Source organism: Olea europaea, chromosome 18 (genome assembly GCF_002742605.1).
Source record: "Olea europaea var. sylvestris chromosome 18, O_europaea_v1, whole genome shotgun sequence".
NCBI classification, from domain to species: domain Eukaryota; kingdom Viridiplantae; phylum Streptophyta; class Magnoliopsida; order Lamiales; family Oleaceae; genus Olea; species Olea europaea.
Window position 1 is genome coordinate 1482496 of NC_036254.1, and position 22849 is coordinate 1505344.

The 22849-nt window shown below is 35.5% G+C and overlaps 5 protein-coding genes and 1 pseudogene across 6 annotated transcripts in view; all 6 read right to left on the bottom strand.

The window, feature by feature from the left end:
* LOC111366581 (protein PLASTID TRANSCRIPTIONALLY ACTIVE 10) overlaps positions 1-3644 on the bottom strand; it is a 6505-nt gene extending 2861 nt beyond the window's left edge. The window contains exons 1-5 of the mRNA XM_022987309.1: positions 2889-3644; positions 1822-1881; positions 1686-1715; positions 729-802; positions 208-343 (exon numbers count right to left, since the gene is read on the bottom strand). Of these exons, the coding sequence (XP_022843077.1) occupies positions 208-343; positions 729-802; positions 1686-1715; positions 1822-1881; positions 2889-3608 (1020 nt within the window). The 5' untranslated portion in view covers positions 3609-3644. The remainder of the gene's footprint in view (positions 1-207; positions 344-728; positions 803-1685; positions 1716-1821; positions 1882-2888) is intronic.
* An 845-nt stretch (positions 3645-4489) lies between these two features.
* Positions 4490-6617, bottom strand: LOC111367096 (lysine histidine transporter 1-like). Its single transcript, XM_022987806.1, has 7 exons — positions 6487-6617; positions 6032-6415; positions 5448-5841; positions 5260-5365; positions 4929-5020; positions 4721-4789; positions 4490-4588 (listed from the first exon to the last, which is right to left on the bottom strand). The coding sequence occupies exons 1-7, from the start codon at positions 6537-6539 to the stop codon at positions 4490-4492; spliced, it is 1197 nt and encodes a 398-aa protein (XP_022843574.1). The 5' UTR covers positions 6540-6617.
* Positions 6618-8472: 1855 nt separating this feature from the next.
* On the bottom strand, positions 8473-13454 carry LOC111367095 (protein PLASTID TRANSCRIPTIONALLY ACTIVE 10-like). Its single transcript, XM_022987805.1, has 8 exons — positions 12699-13454; positions 11631-11690; positions 11495-11524; positions 10592-10665; positions 10125-10206; positions 9393-9466; positions 9121-9187; positions 8473-8619 (listed from the first exon to the last, which is right to left on the bottom strand). Exons 1-8 carry the CDS (start codon positions 13416-13418, stop codon positions 8497-8499), a joined length of 1230 nt encoding a protein of 409 aa, XP_022843573.1. The 5' UTR covers positions 13419-13454; the 3' UTR covers positions 8473-8496.
* Positions 13455-14302: 848 nt separating this feature from the next.
* Positions 14303-16410, bottom strand: LOC111366435 (lysine histidine transporter 1-like). Its single transcript, XM_022987196.1, has 7 exons — positions 16280-16410; positions 15825-16208; positions 15256-15649; positions 15068-15173; positions 14735-14826; positions 14528-14596; positions 14303-14401 (listed from the first exon to the last, which is right to left on the bottom strand). The coding sequence occupies exons 1-7, from the start codon at positions 16330-16332 to the stop codon at positions 14303-14305; spliced, it is 1197 nt and encodes a 398-aa protein (XP_022842964.1). The 5' UTR covers positions 16333-16410.
* A 576-nt stretch (positions 16411-16986) lies between these two features.
* Positions 16987-20659, bottom strand: LOC111367098. Of its 2 annotated transcripts, none has more exons than XM_022987809.1 (6): positions 20183-20659; positions 19999-20082; positions 19770-19838; positions 18875-19015; positions 18425-18769; positions 16987-17324 (listed from the first exon to the last, which is right to left on the bottom strand). In XM_022987809.1, exons 2-6 carry the CDS (start codon positions 20050-20052, stop codon positions 17046-17048), a joined length of 888 nt encoding a protein of 295 aa, XP_022843577.1. In that variant the 5' UTR covers positions 20053-20082; positions 20183-20659; the 3' UTR covers positions 16987-17045. The 2 variants fall into 2 exon arrangements, with proteins under 2 accessions (XP_022843577.1, XP_022843576.1); XM_022987808.1 differs by having other exon boundaries at positions 19770-19886; positions 20183-20319.
* LOC111367097 lies at positions 20568-22840 on the bottom strand (annotated as a pseudogene).
* Positions 22841-22849: the final 9 nt, after the last annotated feature.

Sequence of the window (22849 nt, forward strand, 5' to 3'; positions counted from 1 at the left end):
AACACTAACGTAGCACTATTCCTGAGGGGTGCATCTAGAGGCAAATATGGGTTGTTTTTGCTCGTCAATTTTCAGCAGAATACGTCTCTACGACTCATCACTCATACTATTAACCCCTACTAAATATATCATTATATTCCAATCAACTACTAAACCCACTTCCTATCTTGGGGTTGTACCTCCACTGTACAAGTTAGCTCAAAGTGCTAAAATTGCAATAGTGTGAATATAGGTAACAGAGATCAACAAAGGCTGACTCACCAAAATTTCAACGATGACGTGCATACCAACTTTGATGTGATGACGGATCCAATACCAGTCATTGCGTTTTATTGGAACCCATCTGAAAAATGCATCATTATTACAATGAAGAGCTGGAAAGGAACATATTCATATACAGAGAGGTAACAACACCATCCTTCGTACACTTAAAGCAATTGCAAGTTTTAAAAAATTTGAATAGCTTTGTATGAGTCCGAAACGAACGATACTTTACTAGTAATTGGGGCCTAAAGGCGGATGGTCTTCTATGTTCTTCCACATTATACTAAAAGAAGGTATAAGATTCACCACTTGACTGAAATGTGCCTTATTTTAAAAAAGTCTAAAAGAACTTGTTTCTAAAATTCAAGTTGGAACAAAGCGTTACTTCAAACAGTTGATGAAACAAAGCAAGCATCAATCACATATATCGTGCTATCAGCGTAAGCATAGGGTAGCATATATACCCGTCATGGACGCCTCCAATATCAACAAATGCTCCTTGATAAAGCTGTAATGCAGTTACTTTACCTGCACAAATCTGGGAAAACATTTCTCATGAACACGCAGCAAAAGACAAGTTAAAATAAGGAACTCCTAATCAGGTTGTATTCAACCAAATAATGTAAAATTTCAGATAAGCATGAATGACTTGTGATTATCTATGTACATACCCACTATGGAAAGCAGTGCATAACCGCCAAATGGTGTGCATTTTACCATTGTTTTCAATCAAAATTTCCCGAATTTTTAACAGGAAATCGTACTAGTAGAGAATGCTGATCATAAAACCATATTCAACTACTAAGAGTTAAATATAAGGGTTGATAAGTGCAAATTGCAGAACACACATGGGATGCCAAGAACCATAAAAGAAAAAGAGGAAACACTGGTAATAGGTGCAGACACAATGTCAGCACATAAACTCACCAGTATTATTTTAATTCTATTGGCCAAGAGTCCAATGACAGATACACACCTTATAATTGTTTTTATTTAAAATTTAAAACATTTAGCCTCCATTTGGGAAGAATTTATAAATAATTTGATTTAAAAATGGATGGAAATGAGTGGTGAATAAGTGAATAGTACTTTGGGGTCCATTTGAATATGTAGTTGAAAATGAAGTTTGGCCTTTTATAAATGAGTTATAGATTATTAATAAATTAGCCAAATGGAAGCTTAATGAATTGGATTAAGGAGAACAACCTACACTACATATAGAGGGCAATTTTAGTTCATTTTCTCTAATCGAGAGATCCACAACTTAAAATCGATAATGATACGAAAGAGTTTGAGTTTCGAATGATGAAATATCACGGTCTTCAGAGTGAAAAAATAAAAAAATTATTTGGCTGCCAAAAAATAGGAAAGTTTTGAAATTTCCAACAAAAATAGGACAAAACTGATAAAATATTACTTACTTGTCCCGGGTAATAAAATGGAAGTTCATACTGCATAACAGGAAAGAAAACAGTGAGCTCATCAGTTCATGATGCAAATCAACTTCATGAAATCTGAAAGGAGGGTGGTGTTCAAGAAGCACTATATTCATCTTACCATTTCTTCATCATAATCCTTTCCCCTTTTCCTCCTACCAGGATAATAATCTTGGTCATACTGCATAGATGACAAAAACCCACAAGTCAATTATTTTGTATGGCAAAATCAAAGATGATCTTCCTACTCTAACAAGGATACCAAATTTGGTTCTATTTGGGATATGTTTGGGAAGTAAGAAGCCTCTTTGACATCTCGAGTTACTACCAAAATATATGTTTATCGACAAGATACAAAATCCAAACTACTTGCAAACTATGCTTTCTGCCTCTGTAGCTTAATTGATTGAACCATTGCGCAAACTCCACATGCAAAAAGCTCAAAAATCATGAAATATTAATTAGCTGGATATATTTATATGTAGCTACATACATTACTAAACCAATTAATTCTTGCTTTCCAACAGTTCTAACAAAAACCCCATAATCACAAATTATATTGAGACACAACAAACATTCATACAAATTCATCAATCCAATAAACCATTGAAAACATGATAAGCAAGTCGCAAAAAGATCCAAAACAATTATGCATGTATCAAATCATCACAATTTAAGGCTACCAAATATGGTTATCATCGGTGCTCAAGAAACTTCCAAAATATCTGTTTATCAAAAAGATACAAAATTCAAAATTGCACGCAAATCATGCTCTAAATTTCGAAACCTTAATTCATTGAATCATTGCGCAACCTCCACATGCAAAAGAGTTCGAAAAACATGGAACTTTAATTAGCTGAATATATTTATATGCAGCTACATACAATACTATACCTATTTCATTCTTGCTTTCAAAGAATTCTACTAAAAAAACTTAGATCATAAATCAAAAGAAGACACCAAAAATTTACACACATTAGTTACTCAATACAATAAATCATTGCAAACACGATAAACAACTCATAAAAAGAACCAAAGCAATGACAAGAAGAGTATAATCATAAATTGAACCAAAAGTTCACACATATTAATTCTCCAATTTAATTAATCATCCAAAACACGATAAGAAAGCAGCAAAAAGAACCAAAACAATGAAGCATGTATAAAAATCATCACAATTTAATTAACCTTAGAAGACTCCTCCTCCAAACGATCCCTATTTGCAGCTGCCCACTCCTTATATTGCTTTAAGAACATCTCATACCTCTCCAAGCACATATGCCCGGTATCCCTCTCCACCATTTCCTCCACCTTCTCATAATCCACTCTCACCATGGTTTGCAACTTGTGCGCGCCACGTATAAACTCCAATTCCTCCATATCCACCTCCCACCCCCTAGGCGGCCAGTCCCTTGGCGGCACATGCCTCAACACCAAAGGCCCACTCCAACCCGTCTGCAATGGATCCGGTATTTCCCCCTTAATTTCAAACTGTTTAGCGTAATACTCATCTTCCGTAAGCCCCATTTCCGCAATTTTCTTTTTCCGATAATTGGGACTCAACATTTTGAACGCCTCAATTGCTTCAGACGATTGAAGCGGCACTTCTTCGCCTTCATTAAGGGACTTTCGAGCAAAATCAGCTTCTGGGGTCAGAATTTCTTCCCATGGAGCCCATCCCCTTTCAACCCAGTTCCTTTTTCGGGCATCTTCTTCAGATTCTTTCTCCTTTGGCCCAAATGATGCAAGAAAAGCGTCGTCATCGCCGACTGGGTACTCGTCAGAGGAGTACGCTCGAATGGTTTTGATGGTTTTGTATGGGAATTGGGGTTGAGAAATTTGTAGGGGTTTAAAGAGGGGTTTAGGGGGAAGAGGAGTCAAGGAGGAAGGGATAAGGAAAGTTTGCATTTTGGGCAGAGAGTGAAGTGTGAAGCCAACACTCTCCCAAAGATAATGTTTGGCTAAGCTTCAAAATAATTTACTTGTAAGTAAATAAGTTAAAATAAATCATTTTTTATTTATAAAAGTTGAAATTAAGGGTTTTTTTCCTTGTACAGTCCATGCTGACTATACAATCCTCTCACATGAGGGCCCTCATGTGTGAGAGAATTGTCAAGAGTGTTGTGTGCACAATACTATCTTGAAATTAATTAATATACATATTTTTTGAAAGTAAACTTTTTAATTAAAGAATTTACAATTTTTCATATACGCTTTAATATTGAGCTTCGGCTCACTTTTGCAAAATCAATGTCGGTTTTCTATCACCTTTTTTCTCCGTTGCTGCGTGCTATGTAGTTTGGGAGGGATTGAAGTTTGTTAAATATCCCATCTTTCATCGATTTGTGGTTAGAGTAATCGAATAAAGATCGTACGGACTTTAGAAGAAGAAAAATGGTATGCAACCGTTATTTCACGAAAAAGTAAAATAGAATCATATAACTAAAGACATGCATCTTGAAGTCGTATATGGGTCGAAGAGGATTCCGATTGTAGAGTGAAAACTTTTTTGACTTCCTACCGACCAACTTGAGCTATTTAGAATTAATTACATCATCTTGAAAATTTTCATAAGCTTGATTGAATTGTAATAATAGTATATCATTTTCGTCAAATACTGCATAACAAATGTACTATGACGAAAAAACATTTGAATGAATGTAACATAATCACAATAATAATTTAACTAACCCAAACAATTAATCTTACAAAATAAAAATATGTTTAGTCCGTTGCAAAAAAAAATAAAGGTGTGTAAATAACTTTGGTAATTCGTAATAATGAATAAATCAAGAATAGAAATCGAAGTCCTTGGCATCCAATGCTAGCTGCCTCAAAGCACCAATAGGGGCTAATATCATCAGTAAAAATCCAAGAATAATGCATATCTGTTAAAAAAATAATAATAATAAATAAATAAATAAAAATACATGATTAATGAAAAAAAATTAAAAAACCCCACAATTTATAAAAACATATAAATGTGTGTTTTCGTGAAAGTTTAAGGATGGAGAACATACCCAGTTGGTCAACCAAGACAAGCTAAATCTTTTGGGTTTGTAGATGGCTAGCCAAATGATACAAGGAAGCTGCAAACACAATTTAAACACGTGTCATATGTCAACTAGACAAGACAAGTGACGAACTTTACCGTGTACATACCTCTTTTCTTTAATCTTAGTTTAACTTAATGAGTAATTAGTTGTGAAATAAAGTGTAGTAACTTACGTAATACGTTGTTGGAGCAAAAGCAAACCCTCCAAAGAAGCCAAGAAGCCCACCAAAGAAAGGGAATGTCATTCCAAGAAACATTGTGAGGGCTGCATTCACCGCAACGTGTTAAGTTAATGATCGATTAAAGATGTTAAAACATAGTTTAGAGACGTAGAATAAAAATTGTATTATTTGCATAATGTGTGCGGACTCATTCAGTACTTTCTTGAATTATTAGTCAAGAGAAAAAGAGCTATGGAAGATCAAATACAGTTTGATATGCTACATTGATTTTAGAAAGAAATATATATAAAGTACATGTACTGCGTATTAAACATGTACTTACCAACGTAAGAGGTACGAGTAAAAATACGAAGTCGTCGAGTTGGCTTGAAATTCATCTTCCTCACCAAGCACGATTCCACCATGTCGAAGACAGGCATAGCAAAAACCTGAATTCATGCAATAACATAGAACGGTCATCAATAATAATAATAACGGGCCATCTGTGGTGAAAATGAACTCAAACGATACCTGATAACTTCCAATAACATGGACTACAACAAACAAGTTAGCTGCAGCAATAAGCCATGCTGGTTTCTCTAGTGATACAAGGATATTGTCCTCTACATTCTTCCCGAACACGGCATAACCACAAAAGGCAACCGGGAAGTAACACATAGCAACGACGATATAAGCTATTAACACTCCTTTCCACATGGGTTTCTTCGATGGTTTCTCGGGAGTTGAAGGGATCGTTGCTTGAATTTCGAGGACTACATTGTGACCAGCAAAGGCGAAAGCTACATCTCCCAATGCACTAAAGAATTGGAACACTCTCCCAGTACTAGTGGATGCCCTCGGGGCATATGATACCTCCAGTTGAACCCCTTGACGGGCCGAGGCTACCCATGCTATAGTCGAATAACTGACGAACAATAAAGCAATAAATATCATATCATTGAAAAGTAATTCAAATTTAAATAAACGTGTCATTTCTCTGTAAGTCTCTACATTACATAGGGATGTAGAGACGTGTTGAGGACTAAATTTACATTTCCCAGTATTTTTAAACTTTTAGATCATGTTTTTCTATAACTTAAAAAAGAATGCATTACCTGAATGACATGATTGCTGCAGCAAGAGAGATTCCAGTAATGGAGTTAAAACTGGGAAGATGAGAAAGAACAAAATGTACAGAGCCAAATATCATAATAAAATAGGTTAATCTTATTTGCTTGCAATTTGGGCACACTGTATCATGAAATTTCTTAAGAGATTTTCCTCCAGTAATCATGTACACTATATTCACTCCAACTTCCACCATTAGTTGCTGTGGTACGACGATCCAAAGCCCGAGTTTTTCCCCAAATGCTTGCTGGCCAAGTTCATGGTACCGGTCGAACCGTTTACCGGGCACCATTTCGTGCATTTCGACCATTTGCCATAGTGTGTACAGAGTAATGACCCATGATAGGATCATTATGGCAGCTCCTGGTCCCCTACAGATATACAAAGAAATAAACTAAAACTCGTTCTCAATAAATTTGATGTCGGCTACATGAACACATACCATCCGAGTTCGGACATGGCAAAGGGGAGGCCAAGGACTCCAGCACCGACCATAGCTGTGACATTGTGGAAAGCCGAATACCACCATTTTCCATTCCTAGACGATGTTACGGGGAGCCAATCATTAAGATCTTTCTCCTTAGGAGAAACTGTTACCTTAGTCTGTGATAGATCAATCTCCATATTCTTTTTGCTTGCACTTTCACTTAATTTGTTCACCAAAATAAGTAGTTTGATAACTAGAAATGAACATTTTACAGATATTTGAGGCTTATCTGTAGCTGGATTATGTTTTAGAGTCCGGTTTCTACTAGAACTGAAGCAGTTCATTTCTGGATTTTGTTAGTTAAGAAGATTTACTATAAATTAGGATAAACTTTAGCATTATTTAGGTTAGGATAAATTATAAAGAGAACTTTAATTTATGCACACTTGATATTAATGAAAGAAATTCAACAGTTTATAAATGCATATATTTTCTTTTCACATAATCAACTTATCAATGTTGTTAGCATCATAAAAACATTTTAATACTACATAGAACAAAAAGTTATTTTTTGGAGGCAATGAGAAGTACAATGTATTACTTGTCAAAATGCAATTAAACAGTTAACACCATCAAGTCAGGACGGGTCAACAGTGATGTGCTTGGTAGGAACCACGAAGAATGTATAAAATAGCACAAGACACAATTTAGGGTGTTAGCATCATAAAAACATTTTAATACTACATAGAACAAAAAGTTATTTTTTGGAGGCAATGAGAAGTACAATGTATTACTTGTCAAAATGCAATTAAACAGTTAACACCATCAAGTCAGGACGGGTCAACAGTGATGTGCTTGGTAGGAACCACGAAGAATGTATAAAATAGCACAAGACACAATTTAGGGTACTATCTGAAAAATAAAACTATATATATTTGAAGCCGTTCAACATGGGAACGTGAATTTACCAAGAAAATAATTGCAATACATTGTTACAAAGCAAAAGCCCACCCGAATTAATTCCGTTTCGTTCATTATACATTTCGAACAAGAGTTCCTCACTCTTCCCAAGTTTAAGGTATTCGTCCATGTTAAAATGGGATACTTGTTTGTCGACAAATTGTCTGGTTTTGCCTTCATTCTCTTCTCTTGTATTTAAAGGAGGACTATTTAAGTATCCAGGACTCCAACTCCCATTACTGCTCGTAGAATGAATGCTTGGGTCATTTATTGAGATCCCATCCTGCATAAAATTTAAGTTCATGAAATTGATAATTATGACGAAGAAATCAACAGACACATTAATGGTATAATTGAAACAAAAGAAACTCCATGCATGGGCAAGGACCTAGCATATTACAGAACATGAAAAGCATGTTTGATATACAGTATTGGATAATATTTTGATAGTACAATGTACACATATTTGGTAAAAAAGTAGCTTCTTATAAGTTGGGAGACCAACAAACTGTGTTAACCAAAATCCACACAAATTGGTCACCACAATTTGTGGGTCCCAACTTTTATTTGACTTGTAAGCTACAGAGTGGATTTTGTTAAACACAATTTCTCGGTCCAAAATCTACTTTTTTGCTGAACATGCTCAATATGTTAGCTTCTTTTTCTTTTAATGTCGAGCATAGTACAATCCACCTTCACAAAATGAACACGCTTTCAAAATGATGAACAAAGTTGGGCAATACAAGTTGCCCCACATTTATGTAACTCATTACGAGCTACTAATGCAAAAATTTAATATGTATAACTGATATAAAAAAGGCTACATGGGGGAAAAAAAACAACATGCTTCCAGTGAAAAGCATGCACAATCTGGCATCAATAACTCTAGTGATATCAAATTGTGGGCTGACTTGAACAGAAAATAAAATTCACTGGCCAATGCTGATACTCACTATGGAGATGGTGCAAAAGTACACCCAAATTATGCATGACTTAGCAAAAAGGGATTCATAAGCATAAATGATATATGTATTAACCCTGCAATGGCCCTCTTAGACTGCCTTTTCACGTCACATGAATCACATACAAGGATACCTTATCAACATAAGGGTGATTTGATAACAGAGGTTCCTCCTCCACCTTGATATCAGGATCTTTTCTAGGAACAGGAGGTCTTCCACAATCACGCTGCAAAAGGGAAACAATGCCAAAGCATAAGCTTTTAATGAAATCGGTCCTAAAACTCCTAAAGATGAAATTTGTTAGACATTGATTCAATCATAACCGCTGGCTTTAATAAATCCAACACTTGGTTTGTGATGCTTGAAACCTTTTGTTTATTAATTTCATAGAGGAAATACAACTAGAACTTAGAATACATTAAGATATGCTTTCTTAATTTTCAATCACATGTTATCAAAATAATGTAATACAGGGCCACTGGTTGACATTATGAATTAATGTTATCTGTTCTTTGGATCTAGCTAAAGTGTTAGAAGTTGTATTTATCTAAGCATTTGTATCACCATGCCATCTATCAAAGTCAAAACCAATCAAAGGATAAATGTCTTCCATACAGTAAACTGATTGATGCAATTTGCACTGGCACTTAATAGCATATGCATTAACGTTCATACATATTGAAAGGACAAATCAGGCTTGATGCTTTACATAGAAGAGTTTACTCACACGTAACTCATCTGGATTAACATCCTCATCCCGGTGAAAGATAGGTGGAAATTCAAATCTGTTGAAGCTGCCAGCACAAGTCGGTGTAAAATATTAGAGAATGGGTGATATAATTCGTGACGACTCTCTCAAGCATACAGACTTGTACAGATTGAAAAATATAAATGATGTTGACCTTTCAGAAATGAAGGAAACAGCAAATATACAATAGGACAATATTAGAGAGTGGAATCACTCAAAACGAAAAGTTCAAGAAGCATTTGTAGGCATACATTAAGTGATCTATGTTCGGATCAACAAAGCGCAGTTCAATAGGAAACCGAAACCGATATGGATCTCGCTTTGCCTGCAGACATGGGAAATTACATAACGCATGAAATTAACATATTTAATTAGTCAATTATTGTTAAACAAGTCAACAATAAAAAACGATAAAATGTCTAAATAGAAATCTTCACAATGAGAACTTCGTAAAAGGGGAAAAAAATTAGGAGTTAGAAACATGGGCTAACATGTGAAGTAACATAATGCTAGAACAGGTAGAGATGCTGCAAATATGGAATTGTTTCTCTTCTTTTCTTCTCGATAATGTCATAAGTCATTTTCTTAATGAGGATCTAGACTCATAACCAAGAATTCTTTGATCTTGTTCTCACTTCAGAAGCCCGCACATCACATCCCTGGACAATGTTGTAAGGGTTGCTCCTCTAAGTTCAGCATTAACACTAACGTAGCACTATTCCTGAGGGGTGCATCTAGAGGCAAATATGGGTTGTTTTTGCTCGTCAATTTTCAGCAGAATACATCTCTACGACTCATCACTCATATTATTAACCCCTACTAAATATATCATTATATTCCAATCAACTACTAAACCCACTTCCTACAACTACTAAACCCACTTCCTATCTTGGGGTTGTACCTCCACTGTACAAGTTAGCTCAAAGTGCTAAAATTGCAATAGTGTGAATATAGGTAACAGAGATCAACAAAGGCTGACTCACCAAAATTTCAACGATGACGTGCATACCAACTTTGATGTGATGACGGATCCAATACCAGTCATTGCGTTTTATTGGAACCCACCTGAAAAATGCATCATTATTACAATGAAGAGCTGGAAAGGAACATATTCATATACAGAGAGGTAACAACACCATCCGTCGTACACTTAAAGCAATTGCAAGTTTTAAAAAATTTGAATAGCTTTGTATGAGTCCGAAACGAACGATACTTTACTAGTAATTGGGGCCTAAAGGCGGATGGTCTTCTATGTTCTTCTACATTATACTAAAAGAAGGTATCAGATTCACCACTTGACTGAAGTGTGCCTTATTTTAAAAAAGTCTAAAAGAACTTGTTTCTAAAATTCAAGTTGGAACAAAGCGTTACTTCAAACAGTTGATGAAACAAAGCAAGCATCAATCACATATATCGTGATATCAGCGTAAGCATAGGGTAGCATATATACCCGTCATGGACGCCTCCAATATCAACAAATGCTCCTTGATAAAGCTGTAATGCAGTTACTTTACCTGCACAAATCTGGGAAAACATTTCTCACGAACACGCAGCAAAAGACAAGTTAAAATAAGGAACTCCTAATCAGGTTGTATTCAACCAAATAATGTAAAATTTCAGATAAGCATGAATGACTTGTGATTATCTACGTACATACCCACTATGGAAAGCAGTGCATAACCGCTAAATGGTGTGCATTTTACCATTGTTTTCAATCAAAATTTCCCAGAATTTTTAACAGGAAATCGTACTAGTAGAGAATGCTGATCACACATGAGATGCCAAGAACCTTAAAAGAAAAAGAGGAAACACTGGTAATAGGTGCAGACACAATGTCAGCACATAAACTCACCAGTATTATTTTAATTCTATTGGCCAAGAGTCCAATGACAGATACACACCTTATAATTGTTTTTATTTAAAATTTAAAACATTTAGCCTCCATTTGGGAAGAATTTATAAATATTTTGATTTAAAAATGGATGGAAATGAGTGGTGAATAAGTGAATAGTACTTTGGGGTCCATTCGAATATGTAGTTGAAAATGAAGTTTGGCCTTTTATAAATGAGTTATAGATTATTAATAAATTAGCCAAATGGAAGCTTAGTGAATTGGATTAAGGAGAGCAACCTACACTACATATAGAGGGCAATTTTAGTTCATTTTCTCTAATCGAGAGATCCACAACTTAAAATCGATAATGATACGAAAGAGTTATATAGAGTTTTGAATGACGAAATATCGCGGTCTTCAGAGTGAAAAAATAAAAAATTATTTGGCTGCCAAAAAATAGGAAAGTTTTGAAATTTCCAACAAAAATAGGACAAAACTGATAAAATAGATATTACTTACTTGTCCCGGGTAATAAAATGGAAGTTCATACTGCATAACAGGAAAGAAAACAGTGAGCTCATCAGTTCATGATGCAAATCAACTTCATGAAATCTGAAAGGAGGGTGGTGTTCAAGAAGCACTATATTCATCTTACCATTTCTTCATCATAATCCTTTCCCCTTTTCCTCCTACCAGGATAATAATCTTGGTCATACTGCATAGATGACAAAAACCCACAAGTCAATTATTTTGTATGGCAAAATCAAAGATGATCTTCCTACTCTAACAAGGATATACCAAATTTGCTTCTATTTGGGATATGTTTGGAAAGTAAGAAGCCTCTTTGACATCTCAAGTTACTACCAAAATATATGTTTATCGACAAGATACAAAATCCAAACTACTTGAAAACTAGCTTTCTGCCTCTATAGCTTATTTCATTGAACCATTGCGCAAACTCCACATGCAAAAAGCTCAAAAATGATGAAATATTAATTAGCTGGATATATTTATATGTAGCTACATACATTACCAAACCAATTAATTCTTGCTTTCCAACAGTTCTAACAAAAACCCCATAATCATAAATTATATTGAGACACAACAAACATTCATACAAATTCATCAATCCAATAAACCATTGAAAACATGATAAGCAAGTCGCAAAAAGATCCAAAACAATTATGCGTGTATCAAATCATCACAATTTAAGGCTACCAAATATGGTTATCATCGGTGCTCAAGAAACTTCCAAAATATCTGTTTATCAAAAAGATACAAAAATCAAAATTGCACACAAATCATGCTCTAAATTTCGAAACCTTAATTCATTGAATCATTGCGCAACCTCCACATGCAAAAGAGTTCGAAAAACATGGAACTTTAATTAGCTGAATATATTTATATGCAGCTACATACAATCCTATACCTATTTCATTCTTGCTTTCAAAGAATTCTACTAAAAAAACTTAGATCATAAATCAAAAGAAGACACCAAAAATTTACACACATTAGTTACTCAATACAATAAATCATTGCAAACACGATAAACAACTCATAAAAAGAACCAAAGCAATGACAAGAAGAGTATAATCATAAATTGAACCAAAAGTTCACACATATTAATTCTCCAATTTAATTAATCATCCAAAACACGATAAGAAAGCAGCAAAAAGAACCAAAACAATGAAGCATGTATAAAAATCATCACAATTTAATTAACCTTATAAGACTCCTCCTCCAAACGATCCCTATTTGCAGCTGCCCACTCCTTATATTGCTTTAAGAACATCTCATACCTCTCCAAGCACATATGCCCGGTATCCCTCTCCACCATTTCCTCCACCTTCTCATAATCCACTCTCACCGTGGTTTGCAACTTGTGCGCGCCACGTATAAACTCCAATTCCTCCATATCCACCTCCCACCCCCTCGGCGGCCAGTCCCTTGGCGGCACATGCCTCAACACCAAAGGCCCACTCCAACCCGTCTGCAATGGATCCGGTATTTCCCCCTTAATTTCAAACTGTTTAGCGTAATACTCATCTTCCGTAAGCCCCATTTCCGCAATTTTCTTTTTCCGATAATTGGGACTCAACATTTTGAACGCCTCAATTGCTTCAGACGATTGAAGCGGCACTTCTTCGCCTTCATTAAGGGACTTTCGAGCAAAATCAGCTTCTGGGGTCAGAATTTCTTCCCATGGAGCCCATCCCCTTTCAACCCAGTTCCTTTTTCGGGCATCTTCTTCAGATTCTTTCTCCTTTGGCCCAAATGATGCAAGAAAAGCGTCGTCATCGCCGACTGGGTACTCGTCAGAGGAGTACGCTCGAATGGTTTTGATGGTTTTGTATGGGAATTGGGGTTGAGAAATTTGTAGGGGTTTAAAGAGGGGTTTAGGGGGAAGAGGAGTCAAGGAGGAAGGGATAAGGAAAGTTTGCATTTTGGGCAGAGAATGAAGTGTGAAGCCAACACTCTCCCAAAGATAATGTTTGGCTAAGCTTCAAAATAATTTACTTGTAAGTAAATAAGTTAAAATAAATCATTTTTTATTTATGAAAGTTGAAATTAAGGATTTTTTTCCTTGTACAGTCCATGTTGACTATACAATCCTCTCACATGAGGGTCCTCATGTGTGAGAGAATTGTCAAGAGTGTTATGTGCACAATACTGTCCTGAAATTAATTAAAATACATATTTTTTGAAAGTAAACTTTTTAATTAAATAATTTACAATTTTTCATATACCCTTTAATATCGAGCTTCGGCTCACTTTTGCAAAATCAATGTCGGTTTTCTATCATCTTTTTTCTCCGTTGCTTCGTGCTATGTAGTTTGGGAGGGATTGAAGTTTGTTAAATATCCCATCTTTCATTGGTCGATTTGTGGTTAAAGTAATCGAATAAAGATCGTACTGACTTTAGAAGAAGAAAAATGGTATGCAATTGTTATTTCACGAAAAAGAAAAATAGAATCATATAACTAAAGACATGCATCTTGAAATCATATATGGGTCGAAGAGGATTCCGATTGTAGAGTAAAAACTTTTTTGACTTCCTACCGATCAACTTGAGCTATTTAGAATTAATTATATCGTCTTGAAAATTTTCATAAGCTTGATTGAATTGTAATAATAGTATATCATTTTCGTCAAATATTGCATAACAAATGTACTATGACGAAAAAACATTTGAATGAATGTAACATAATCACAATAATAATTTAACTAACCCAAACAATTAATATTACAAAACAAAAATATGTTTAGTCCGTTGCAAAAAAAATAAAGGTGTGTAAATAACTTTGGTAATTCGTAATAATGAATAAATCAAGAATAGAAATCGAAGTCCTTGGCATCCAATGCTAGCTGCCTCAAAGCACCAATAGGGGCTAATATCATCAGTAAAAATCCAAGAATAATGCATATCTGTTAAAAATAATAATAATAATAAATAAATAAAAATACATGATTAATGAAAAAAAAATTTAAAAACCCCACAATTTATAAAAACATATAAATGTGTGTTTTCGAGAAGAAGGATGGAGAACATACCCAGTTGGTCAACCAAGACAAGCTAAATCTTTTTGGTTTGTAGATGGCTAACCAAATGATACAAGGAAGCTGCAAACACAATTTAAACCCGTGTCATCTGTCAACTAGACAAGATAAGTGACGAACTTTATCGAGTACATATCTCTTTTCTTTAATCTTAGTTAACTTAATGAGTAATTAGTTGTGAAATAAAGTGTAGTAACTTACGTAATACGTTGTTGGAGCAAAAGCAAACCCTCCAAAGAAGCCAAGAAGCCCACCAAAGAAAGGGAATGTCATTCCAAGAAACATTGTGAGGGCTGCATTCACCGCAATGTGTTAAGTTAATGATCGATTAAAATGATGTGAAAACATAGTTTAGAGACGGAGAATAAAAATTGTATTATTTGCATCTTGTGTGCGGACTCATTCAGTACTTTCTTGAATTATTAGTCAAGAGAAAAAGAGCTAGGGAAGATCAAATACAGTTTGATATGCTACATTGATTTGAGAAAGAAATATTTATAAAGTACATGTATTGCGTATTAAACATGTACTTACCAACGTAAGAGGTACGAGTAAAAATACGAAGTCGTCGAGTTGCCTTGAAATTCATCTTCCTCACCAAGCACGATTCCACCATGTCGAAGACAGGCATAGCAAAAACCTGAATCCATGCAATAACATGGAACGGTCATCAATAATAATAATAACGGGCCATCTGTGGTGAAAATGAACTCAAACGATACCTGATAACTTCCAATAACATGGACTACAACAAACAAGTTAGCTGCAGCAATAAGCCATGCTGGTTTCTCCAGTGATACAAGGATATTGTCCTCTACATTCTTCCCGAACACGGCATAACCGCAAAAGGCAACCGGGAAGTAACACATAGCAACGACGATATAAGCTATTAACACTCCTTTCCACATGGGTTTCTTCGATGGTTTCTCGGGAGTTGAAGGGATCGTTGCTTGAATTTCGAGGACTACATTGTGACCGGCAAAGGCGAAAGCTACATCTCCCAATGCACTAAAGAATTGGAACACTCTCCCAGTACTAGTGGATGCCCTCGGGGCATATGATACCTCCGGTTGAACCCCTTGACGGGCCGAGGCTACCCATGCTATAGTCGAATAACTGGCGAACAATAAAGCAATAAATATCATATCATTGAAAAGTAAACAAACGTGTCATTTCTCTATAAGTCTCTGCATTAAATGGGGATGTAGAGACGTGTTGAGGACTAAATTTACGTTTCCCAGTATTTTTAAACTTATCATGTTGTTCTATAACTTAAAAAAGAATGCATTACCTGAATGACATGATTGCTGCAGCAAGAGAGATTCCAGTAATGGAGTTAAAACTGGGAAGATGAGAAAGAACAAAATGTACAGAGCCAAATATCATAATAAAATAGGTTAATCTTATTTGCTTGCAATTTGGGCACACTGTATCATGAAATTTCTTAAGAGATTTTCCTCCAGTAATCATATACACTATATTCACTCCAACTTCCACCATTAGTTGCTGTGGTACGACGATCCAAAGCCCGAGTTTTTCCCCAAATGCTTGCTGGCCAAGTTCGTGGTACCGGTCGAACCGTTTACCGGGCACCATTTCGTGCATTTCGACCATTTGCCATAGTGTGTACAGAGTAATGACCCATGATAGGATCATTATGGCAGCTCCTGGTCCCCTACAGATATACAAAGAAATAAACTAAAACTCGTTCTCAATAAATTTGATGTCGGCTACATGAACACATACCATCCGAGTTCGGACATGGCAAAGGGGAGGCCAAGGACTCCAGCACCGACCATAGCTGTGACATTGTGGAAAGCCGAATACCACCATTTTCCATTCCTAGACGATGTTACGGGGAGCCAATCATTAAGATCTTTCTCCTTAGGAGAAACTGTTACCTTAGTCTGTGATAGATCAATCTCCATATTCTTTTTGCTTGCACTTTTAACTTAATTTGTTCACCAAAATAAGTAGTTTGATAACTAGAAATGAACTTTTTACAGATATTTGAGGCTTATCTGTAGCTGGATTATGTTTTAGAGTCCGGTTTCTACTAGAACTGAAGCAGTTCATTTCTGGATTTTGTTAGTTAAGAAGATTTACTATAAATTAGGATAAACTTTACCATTATTTAGGTTAGGATAAATTATAAAGAGAACTTTAATTAATGCACACTTGATATTAATGAAAGAAATTCAACAGTTTATAAATGCATATATTTTCTTTTCACATAATCAATTTATCAATGTTGTTAGCATCATAAAAACATTTTAATACTACATAGAACAAAAAGTTAATTTTTGGAGGCAATGAGAAGTACAATGTATTACTTGTCAAAATGCAATTAAACAGTCAACACCATCAAGTCAGGCCGGGTCAACGTGATGTGCTTGGTAGGAACCACGAAGAATGTATAAAATAGCACAAGACACAATTTATAAAGATAAATCTTACTATCTGAAAAATAAAACTATATATATTTGAAGCCGTTCAACATGGGAACGTGAATTTACCAAGAAAATAATTGCAATACATTGTTACAAAGCAAAAGCCCACCCGAATTAATTCGGTTTCGTTCATTATACATTTCGAACAAGAGTTCCTCACTCTTCCCAAGTTTAAGGTATTCGTCCATGTTAAAATGGGATACTTGTTTGTCGACAAATTGTCTGGTTTTGCCTTCATTCTCTTCTCTTGTATTTAAAGGAGGACTATTTAAGTATCCAGGACTCCAACTCCCATTACTGCTCGTAGAATGAATGCTTGGGTCATTTATTGAGATCCCATCCTGCATAAAATTTAAGTTCATGAAATTGATAATTATGACGAAGAAATCAACAGACACATTAATGGTATAATTGAAACAAAAGAAACTCCATGCATGGGCAAGGACCTAGCATATTACAGAACATGAAAAGCATGTTTGATATACAGTATTGGATAATATTTTGATAGTACAATGTACACATATTTGGTAAAAAAGTAGCTTCTTATAAGTTGGGAGACCAACAAACTGTGTTAACCAAAATCCACACAAATTGGTCACCACAATTTGTGGGTCCCAACTTTTATTTGACTTGTAAGCTACAGAGTGGATTTTGTTAAACACAATTTCTCGGTCCAAAATCTACTTTTTTGCTGAACATGCTCAATATGTTAGCTTCTTTTTCTTTTAATGTCGAGCATAGTACAATCCACCTTCACAAAATGAACACGCTTTCAAAATGATGAACAAAGTTGGGCAATACAAGTTGCCCCACATTTATGTAACTCATTACGAGCTACTAATGCAAAAATTTAATATGTATAACTGATATAAAAAAGGATAAAAAGGTTTTGGACAAATTAGTAGCTTGTTTGGTTAAGATCCTATTTTGTATATATTTTGGAGAGTATATTTTATAAAAAGTGATGTTTTTGGAGAATGTGTGATTAAAAAGTAGGAAAAAATTATGTATCCATGTGCAAACTTATTCCATTGGAATAATGTGTGGTTGAATATGGGTCTCAGAAAAAATGAGTTATAAAGAATATCTAACAAATAGGGACTAATTTACTTTTGTTTCCAAACATGTTTGAATAACTTCCTTTTTACTTCTAGCTTTTAGTTTTTTGTCTTCTAGTGGCAAAGATTTAAAAAAAAAAAAAAAAAAAAAAAAAAAAAAAAAAAAAAAGAATTTTTTTTAAAAAAAAAAAAAAAAAAAAAAAAAGAAGGAAAAAAAAGTACTTATTTTGAAAATATCCATTATCTTACCATCAAAATCAGCAACTTATTTCCTACTTTCAGAACTAAAAATATTATTTAACTGAAAACTTACTTAGTCTAGCCAAACATGCTGTAGGGATGTGCACGATCATAGCTGCAAATGCATGCAAGTTAAAAGTTACCTTTTCTAAGTCCCACTGCAGTGGTTTTGGAGAGAGAGGAGTCTGTTCTTTATTCTTGCCTGAAACAGAACCATCGGGACTAGTCTCCCACTTCAACCAAGGTAAAAGAACACCCTCCATTTCAACAGGACAACTAATAGATCCTGCTGGACTTTGATAGCTCTCTACTTCTCTTGTTGAAGAATCTCTTGCCTTTCTGGCGCCCCCCAGGGTCGAACTTCCATCACTTCTTTCGCCATCAAATGAAGATATGTCTGTATCTTCAACATTTGAAATGAAGTCCTCGAAATATTTTTCGGCCTCCTCACTCAATTGCTGTGACGCCCAACTTTTCTCATTATTTCTCTGGAATAATGAAAAGGCCAAAAGTGAATATTTTTGTTTTAACACCATACATCATCGATATAAAAATGATCGCTATGATCAAAACCAATAAGTTATCTAACGCACCTTTCTAGCTCGGAATGGCTTCTGAGCAACAGATGAAGTCTTTGAATCCGGAAGTAAATCTCTGACAATCTTGGAGAGCTCCTGGCCTCGTTGCTCCTCTAGCAATATTTCAGCGAGAAGATCTTGCTTGCGCTTCTCTGACTATAAGTTGGCAGAAATTAGTCTAGTCAACAATTGAGATTTTTTATACAAGTTTAATTCATCTTGCAGGAAAGTTGACAAGAATTCCCAAATTCCCAAGAATCTATCAAATAAAAATGTTTAATTATAAAAATACATTTTGGGTTATAATCTTTATCATTTTAGGACTATATGAGAGCTCAGACGTTAAAATTGTATTCCAGATATAGATTAATGAATTGAGGAATTTGGATCCTTGAGAATTTAGACGTAAAGGGTTTTGTCATTTAGACAAGTTGCACACATCACTCTTTTTGCTTTATCCCTTAAGAACTGACTAAAATATAGTGCACAGATGCATCTCTAAATTGATACCCCTATGAACTTATAAAATAAGAAGATAGCAGAATATTGCTCATGATCCTAAAGAAACATCCTAGAATAAGGAATAAGAAGATTGGCCATATTCAAACTCAGGTAACATGCAAACTGACGCTCTTCTAAAGGCCTGCAGTGCAATAAAACAAGCTTAAGAAATAGACTGTGCAACAACGTGCAAGTTCTGCACTCAAGCGCTTCATTCATCAACAATGGCCTATAGAACTTGGATCTACAAAAATCAAATTGATCAATAGAAGTATAGAACTACAATGTGCTCCTTCTGTTGCCTATACACCAAGATCACTGGTAGGCGAAGAAAAACCATTCATCAAAATGAGAACTTGACCAGAAGTTACACTCATGCAAGAAAATTTCATAGTCTATTTCTAGATACCTGATCTAGCTTTGCAGTATAATTCTTTCTGATCGCAGAGAAATCTCGAAGATTTTTGGGTTTGTCCACCTGCAAACAATTACCACTAGATAATGCTGGTTGATTTCTCCCCACAGTCTATGCATAAAAAACCAAGAAATTTTAACAAATCGAGATTTTACTAACATTTTACAGTGGCAGCAAAACATAGAAACAAAATTTGTATCAACAATTAGAGATATTGACATACTTGATTTAGTTCCGTTCGTATTTCTTCAACATCATATTCAAGTTCTTTTCGCATTGCTTCATAAAAGCCACTGTTGAGCTCAGCCTGAGGTGCAAGATATGAATATAAAGAGAGGTGAAAAAGAAAACGGAGCTAGACTTTGATGTATAGCCTACTTAATGAATAGAAGTACAAAAAAATCAACCTTCTTCTCTGCATAAACTGTCCGGATTATCTTCTCAAATCCATTTTTTCCAATACAAACAATCTTCGATTCATCATCAGTTAGGGCAGAGGAGTGGCTCTGCGAAATAGAAAAATATTACACTTCAGTTCCATTTTGGAAAGAAATCAATCAAAGCTCTATTTGAATGACAAAAATAATGAGGACATATATTGGTGATGACATGATCTCGAAGGCCAGCTTTTGGTTATGTTCTGAATATTAATTTGCATAAACTGAGAGAGAAAAAATCTACTCTTCGTCTCCTCTCCCCTTCTATTTATATTGAGAATGAATCACGTACATATATGGAAACTAAATATACCAAATAATATTCTTGCCTAATACACATTATTTCTAATTGATTTTCTTCCTTAACACTCTCCCTCAAGTTGGAGTACATATATCATATAAACCCAGCTTGGAACACAGAAATCTCAACCGATTACTGTTCAATGATTTTGTAAACATTTCAGCAAGTTGGTCTCCGGTCTTCACAAATTGTGTACATATGTCACCACATACTATCTTGTCCCGAATAAAGTGACAGTTGACTTCAATATACTTGGTCCTTTCATGGAAAACTGGATTAAATGCAATATGTAAAGCAGCCTGATTATCACAGAATATCGGTATAGGAGTAGAGGGTGAAAGATTGATTTCTTGAAGAAAGTGCTGCAACCACGTCAATTCACTAGCAGTATGAGCCATCGCCCTATATTCCGCTTCTGCACTTGATCTTGCAACCACAGTTTGTTTCTTACTTTTTCAAGAGACAAGATTACCACCGAGAAAAGTACAGAATCCAGTAGTAGATCGTCTATCTGACGGAGAACCTGCCCAATCTGCATCTGTAAATCCTTCTATTCTGATATTTCCATTTGGTTTATACAACAATCCAAGACCTGGAGCCTTTTTCAAATACCGAATAATACGTATCACAGCTTCCCAATGAGAAACTCGAGGAGTATCCAAGAACTGACTAACAATGCTGACTGCATAAGAAATATCTGGTCGTGTGATAGTAAGATAATTCAACTTTCCAACCAAACGACGATATTTTCGTTGTTCTGCAAATGATTCTCTTTCATCCTTCAAAAGCACATTAGGATTCATAGGGGTATCAATTGGATGAGCTCCAAGAAAACCTGTCTCATCTAACAGGTCAAGTACATATTTTCTCTAAGATAAGTTGATGCCTGCCCGAGACCTAGCAACTTCAATACCCAAAAAATATCGAAGCTTGTCTAGATCTTTGGTCTGTAAATGTTTTTGTAGAAACTGTTTCAATCGAGCAATCCCATTTGCATCATCACCAGTTATTACAATATCATCTACATAAACTACAAGGATAATACGACCTGCACCAATTTGTAGATAAAATACTGAATGATCTGTCTGACACCTTTGAAGACCAAATTTTAGAACAACCTCGGAAAACTTTCCAAACCATGCCCTCGGTGATTGTTTTAACCCATATAAAGTATTTTTCAACTTACAAACATAGTTCTGGTACTCTCCCTGAGCAACAAACCCAGGTGATTGCTCCATATAGACCTCTTCGTGCAAATCACCATGAAGAAAGGCATTTTTAATATCCAACTGAAACAATGGCGAATCAAGATTAGCAGTAATAGAAATCAAAACTCGAATAGATGAGATCTTAGCAACCGGAGAGAACGTCTCATCATAATCAACACCATAGGTTTGTGTGTAGCCCTTAGCAACCAATCGAGCTTTCAACCGATCAACAGTCCCATCAGGATTGAACTTCGGAACATAAACCCATCTATTACCAATGGGACGAATACCAGGTGGTGAAGGCCCCAAGTCTGATTCTCGTGTAAGGCTGTCATTTCCAATTTCATAGCCTTTCGCCACTTAGGATCAGATAAAGCTTCTGTCACTGTCTTAGGTACAAAAACACCAGAAAGTTGGGCTGTGAAACAAGAAAATGAAGGTGACAACGAATTAAGAGTGACATAGTGGCTAATAGGATATTTAGTTACACAAGTACGTTTACCTTTGCGGAGAGCAATGGGCAAGGATTCAGTATCGGAACAGACGACAGAAGTAGGATCTGAAGACGGCAAGGCGCTGGATGGGGCTACGGGTGGTGGTGTCTTAGATCGTCTGGTATAAACCTGTAAAGTAGGAGGTGGGTCCTTATGAGAAGATGAGGACCCTGGTATAGTAGATGAAGACGAGACTGGTTCTGGAGAAATGCCAACTGGTAGCTATGGAACTGGTAAGCTAACGGGATCCCGAGTAGATTCGGGAGACGTGCTATGATCAAGGAAATAAGGTGTAAACTCATCGAAGGTGATGTCTGCACTTACAAAATAGCGTTGTAGAGAAGAATTGTAAAAACGATACCCTTTTGTGTTTGAGAATAACCAAGGAAAACACATCTCATAGAGCGAGAGTCAAATTTGTCACGACCAGGATCAAAGGAATGAATATAACAAACACACCCAAAAACCTTGAGAGGTAAGGAGTATGGTGGAGATGAGGAAAATAAAAGAGAAAAGGGAGATGCATCATTCAAAATGGAGGATGGCATGCGATTAATGAGATAGCATGCAGTAAAGACCGCATCACTCCAAAAACGTTTAGGGACATGCATATGACAAAGAAGAGCACGAGTAA

What these genes read in the sequence shown, in the direction of transcription:
- LOC111367098 (XM_022987808.1), bottom strand. Translation starts at nt 20,052, where the DNA reads ATGCGAAAAGAACTTGAATATGATGTTGAAGAAATACGAACGGAACTA. An exon ending in AGCCATTCCGAGCTAGAAAG is followed by an intron (nt 18,770 to 18,874) that starts GTGCGTTAGATA and finishes TCATTATTCCAG; the next exon opens with AGAAATAATGAGAAAAGTTG. An exon ending in TGCAGTGGGACTTAGAAAAG is followed by an intron (nt 17,325 to 18,424) that starts GTAACTTTTAAC and finishes AATTTTATGCAG; the next exon opens with GATGGGATCTCAATAAATGA.
- LOC111366435 (XM_022987196.1), bottom strand. Translation starts at nt 16,332, where the DNA reads ATGGTCGGTGCTGGAGTCCTTGGCCTCCCCTTTGCCATGTCCGAACTC. An exon ending in TTGCTCCAACAACGTATTAC is followed by an intron (nt 14,597 to 14,734) that starts GTAAGTTACTAC and finishes TTGTGTTTGCAG; the next exon opens with CTTCCTTGTATCATTTGGTT. An exon ending in TGTCTTGGTTGACCAACTGG is followed by an intron (nt 14,402 to 14,527) that starts GTATGTTCTCCA and finishes TATTTTTAACAG; the next exon opens with ATATGCATTATTCTTGGATT.
- LOC111367095 (XM_022987805.1), bottom strand. Translation starts at nt 13,418, where the DNA reads ATGCAAACTTTCCTTATCCCTTCCTCCTTGACTCCTCTTCCCCCTAAA. An exon ending in ACGTCATCGTTGAAATTTTG is followed by an intron (nt 9,467 to 10,124) that starts GTGAGTCAGCCT and finishes CCATGTCTGCAG; the next exon opens with GCAAAGCGAGATCCATATCG. An exon ending in CCGAACATAGATCACTTAAT is followed by an intron (nt 9,188 to 9,392) that starts GTATGCCTACAA and finishes TTGTGCTGGCAG; the next exon opens with CTTCAACAGATTTGAATTTC.
- LOC111367096 (XM_022987806.1), bottom strand. Translation starts at nt 6,539, where the DNA reads ATGGTCGGTGCTGGAGTCCTTGGCCTCCCCTTTGCCATGTCCGAACTC. An exon ending in TACTCGTACCTCTTACGTTG is followed by an intron (nt 5,021 to 5,259) that starts GTAAGTACATGT and finishes CGGTGAATGCAG; the next exon opens with CCCTCACAATGTTTCTTGGA. An exon ending in TTGCTCCAACAACGTATTAC is followed by an intron (nt 4,790 to 4,928) that starts GTAAGTTACTAC and finishes TTGTGTTTGCAG; the next exon opens with CTTCCTTGTATCATTTGGCT.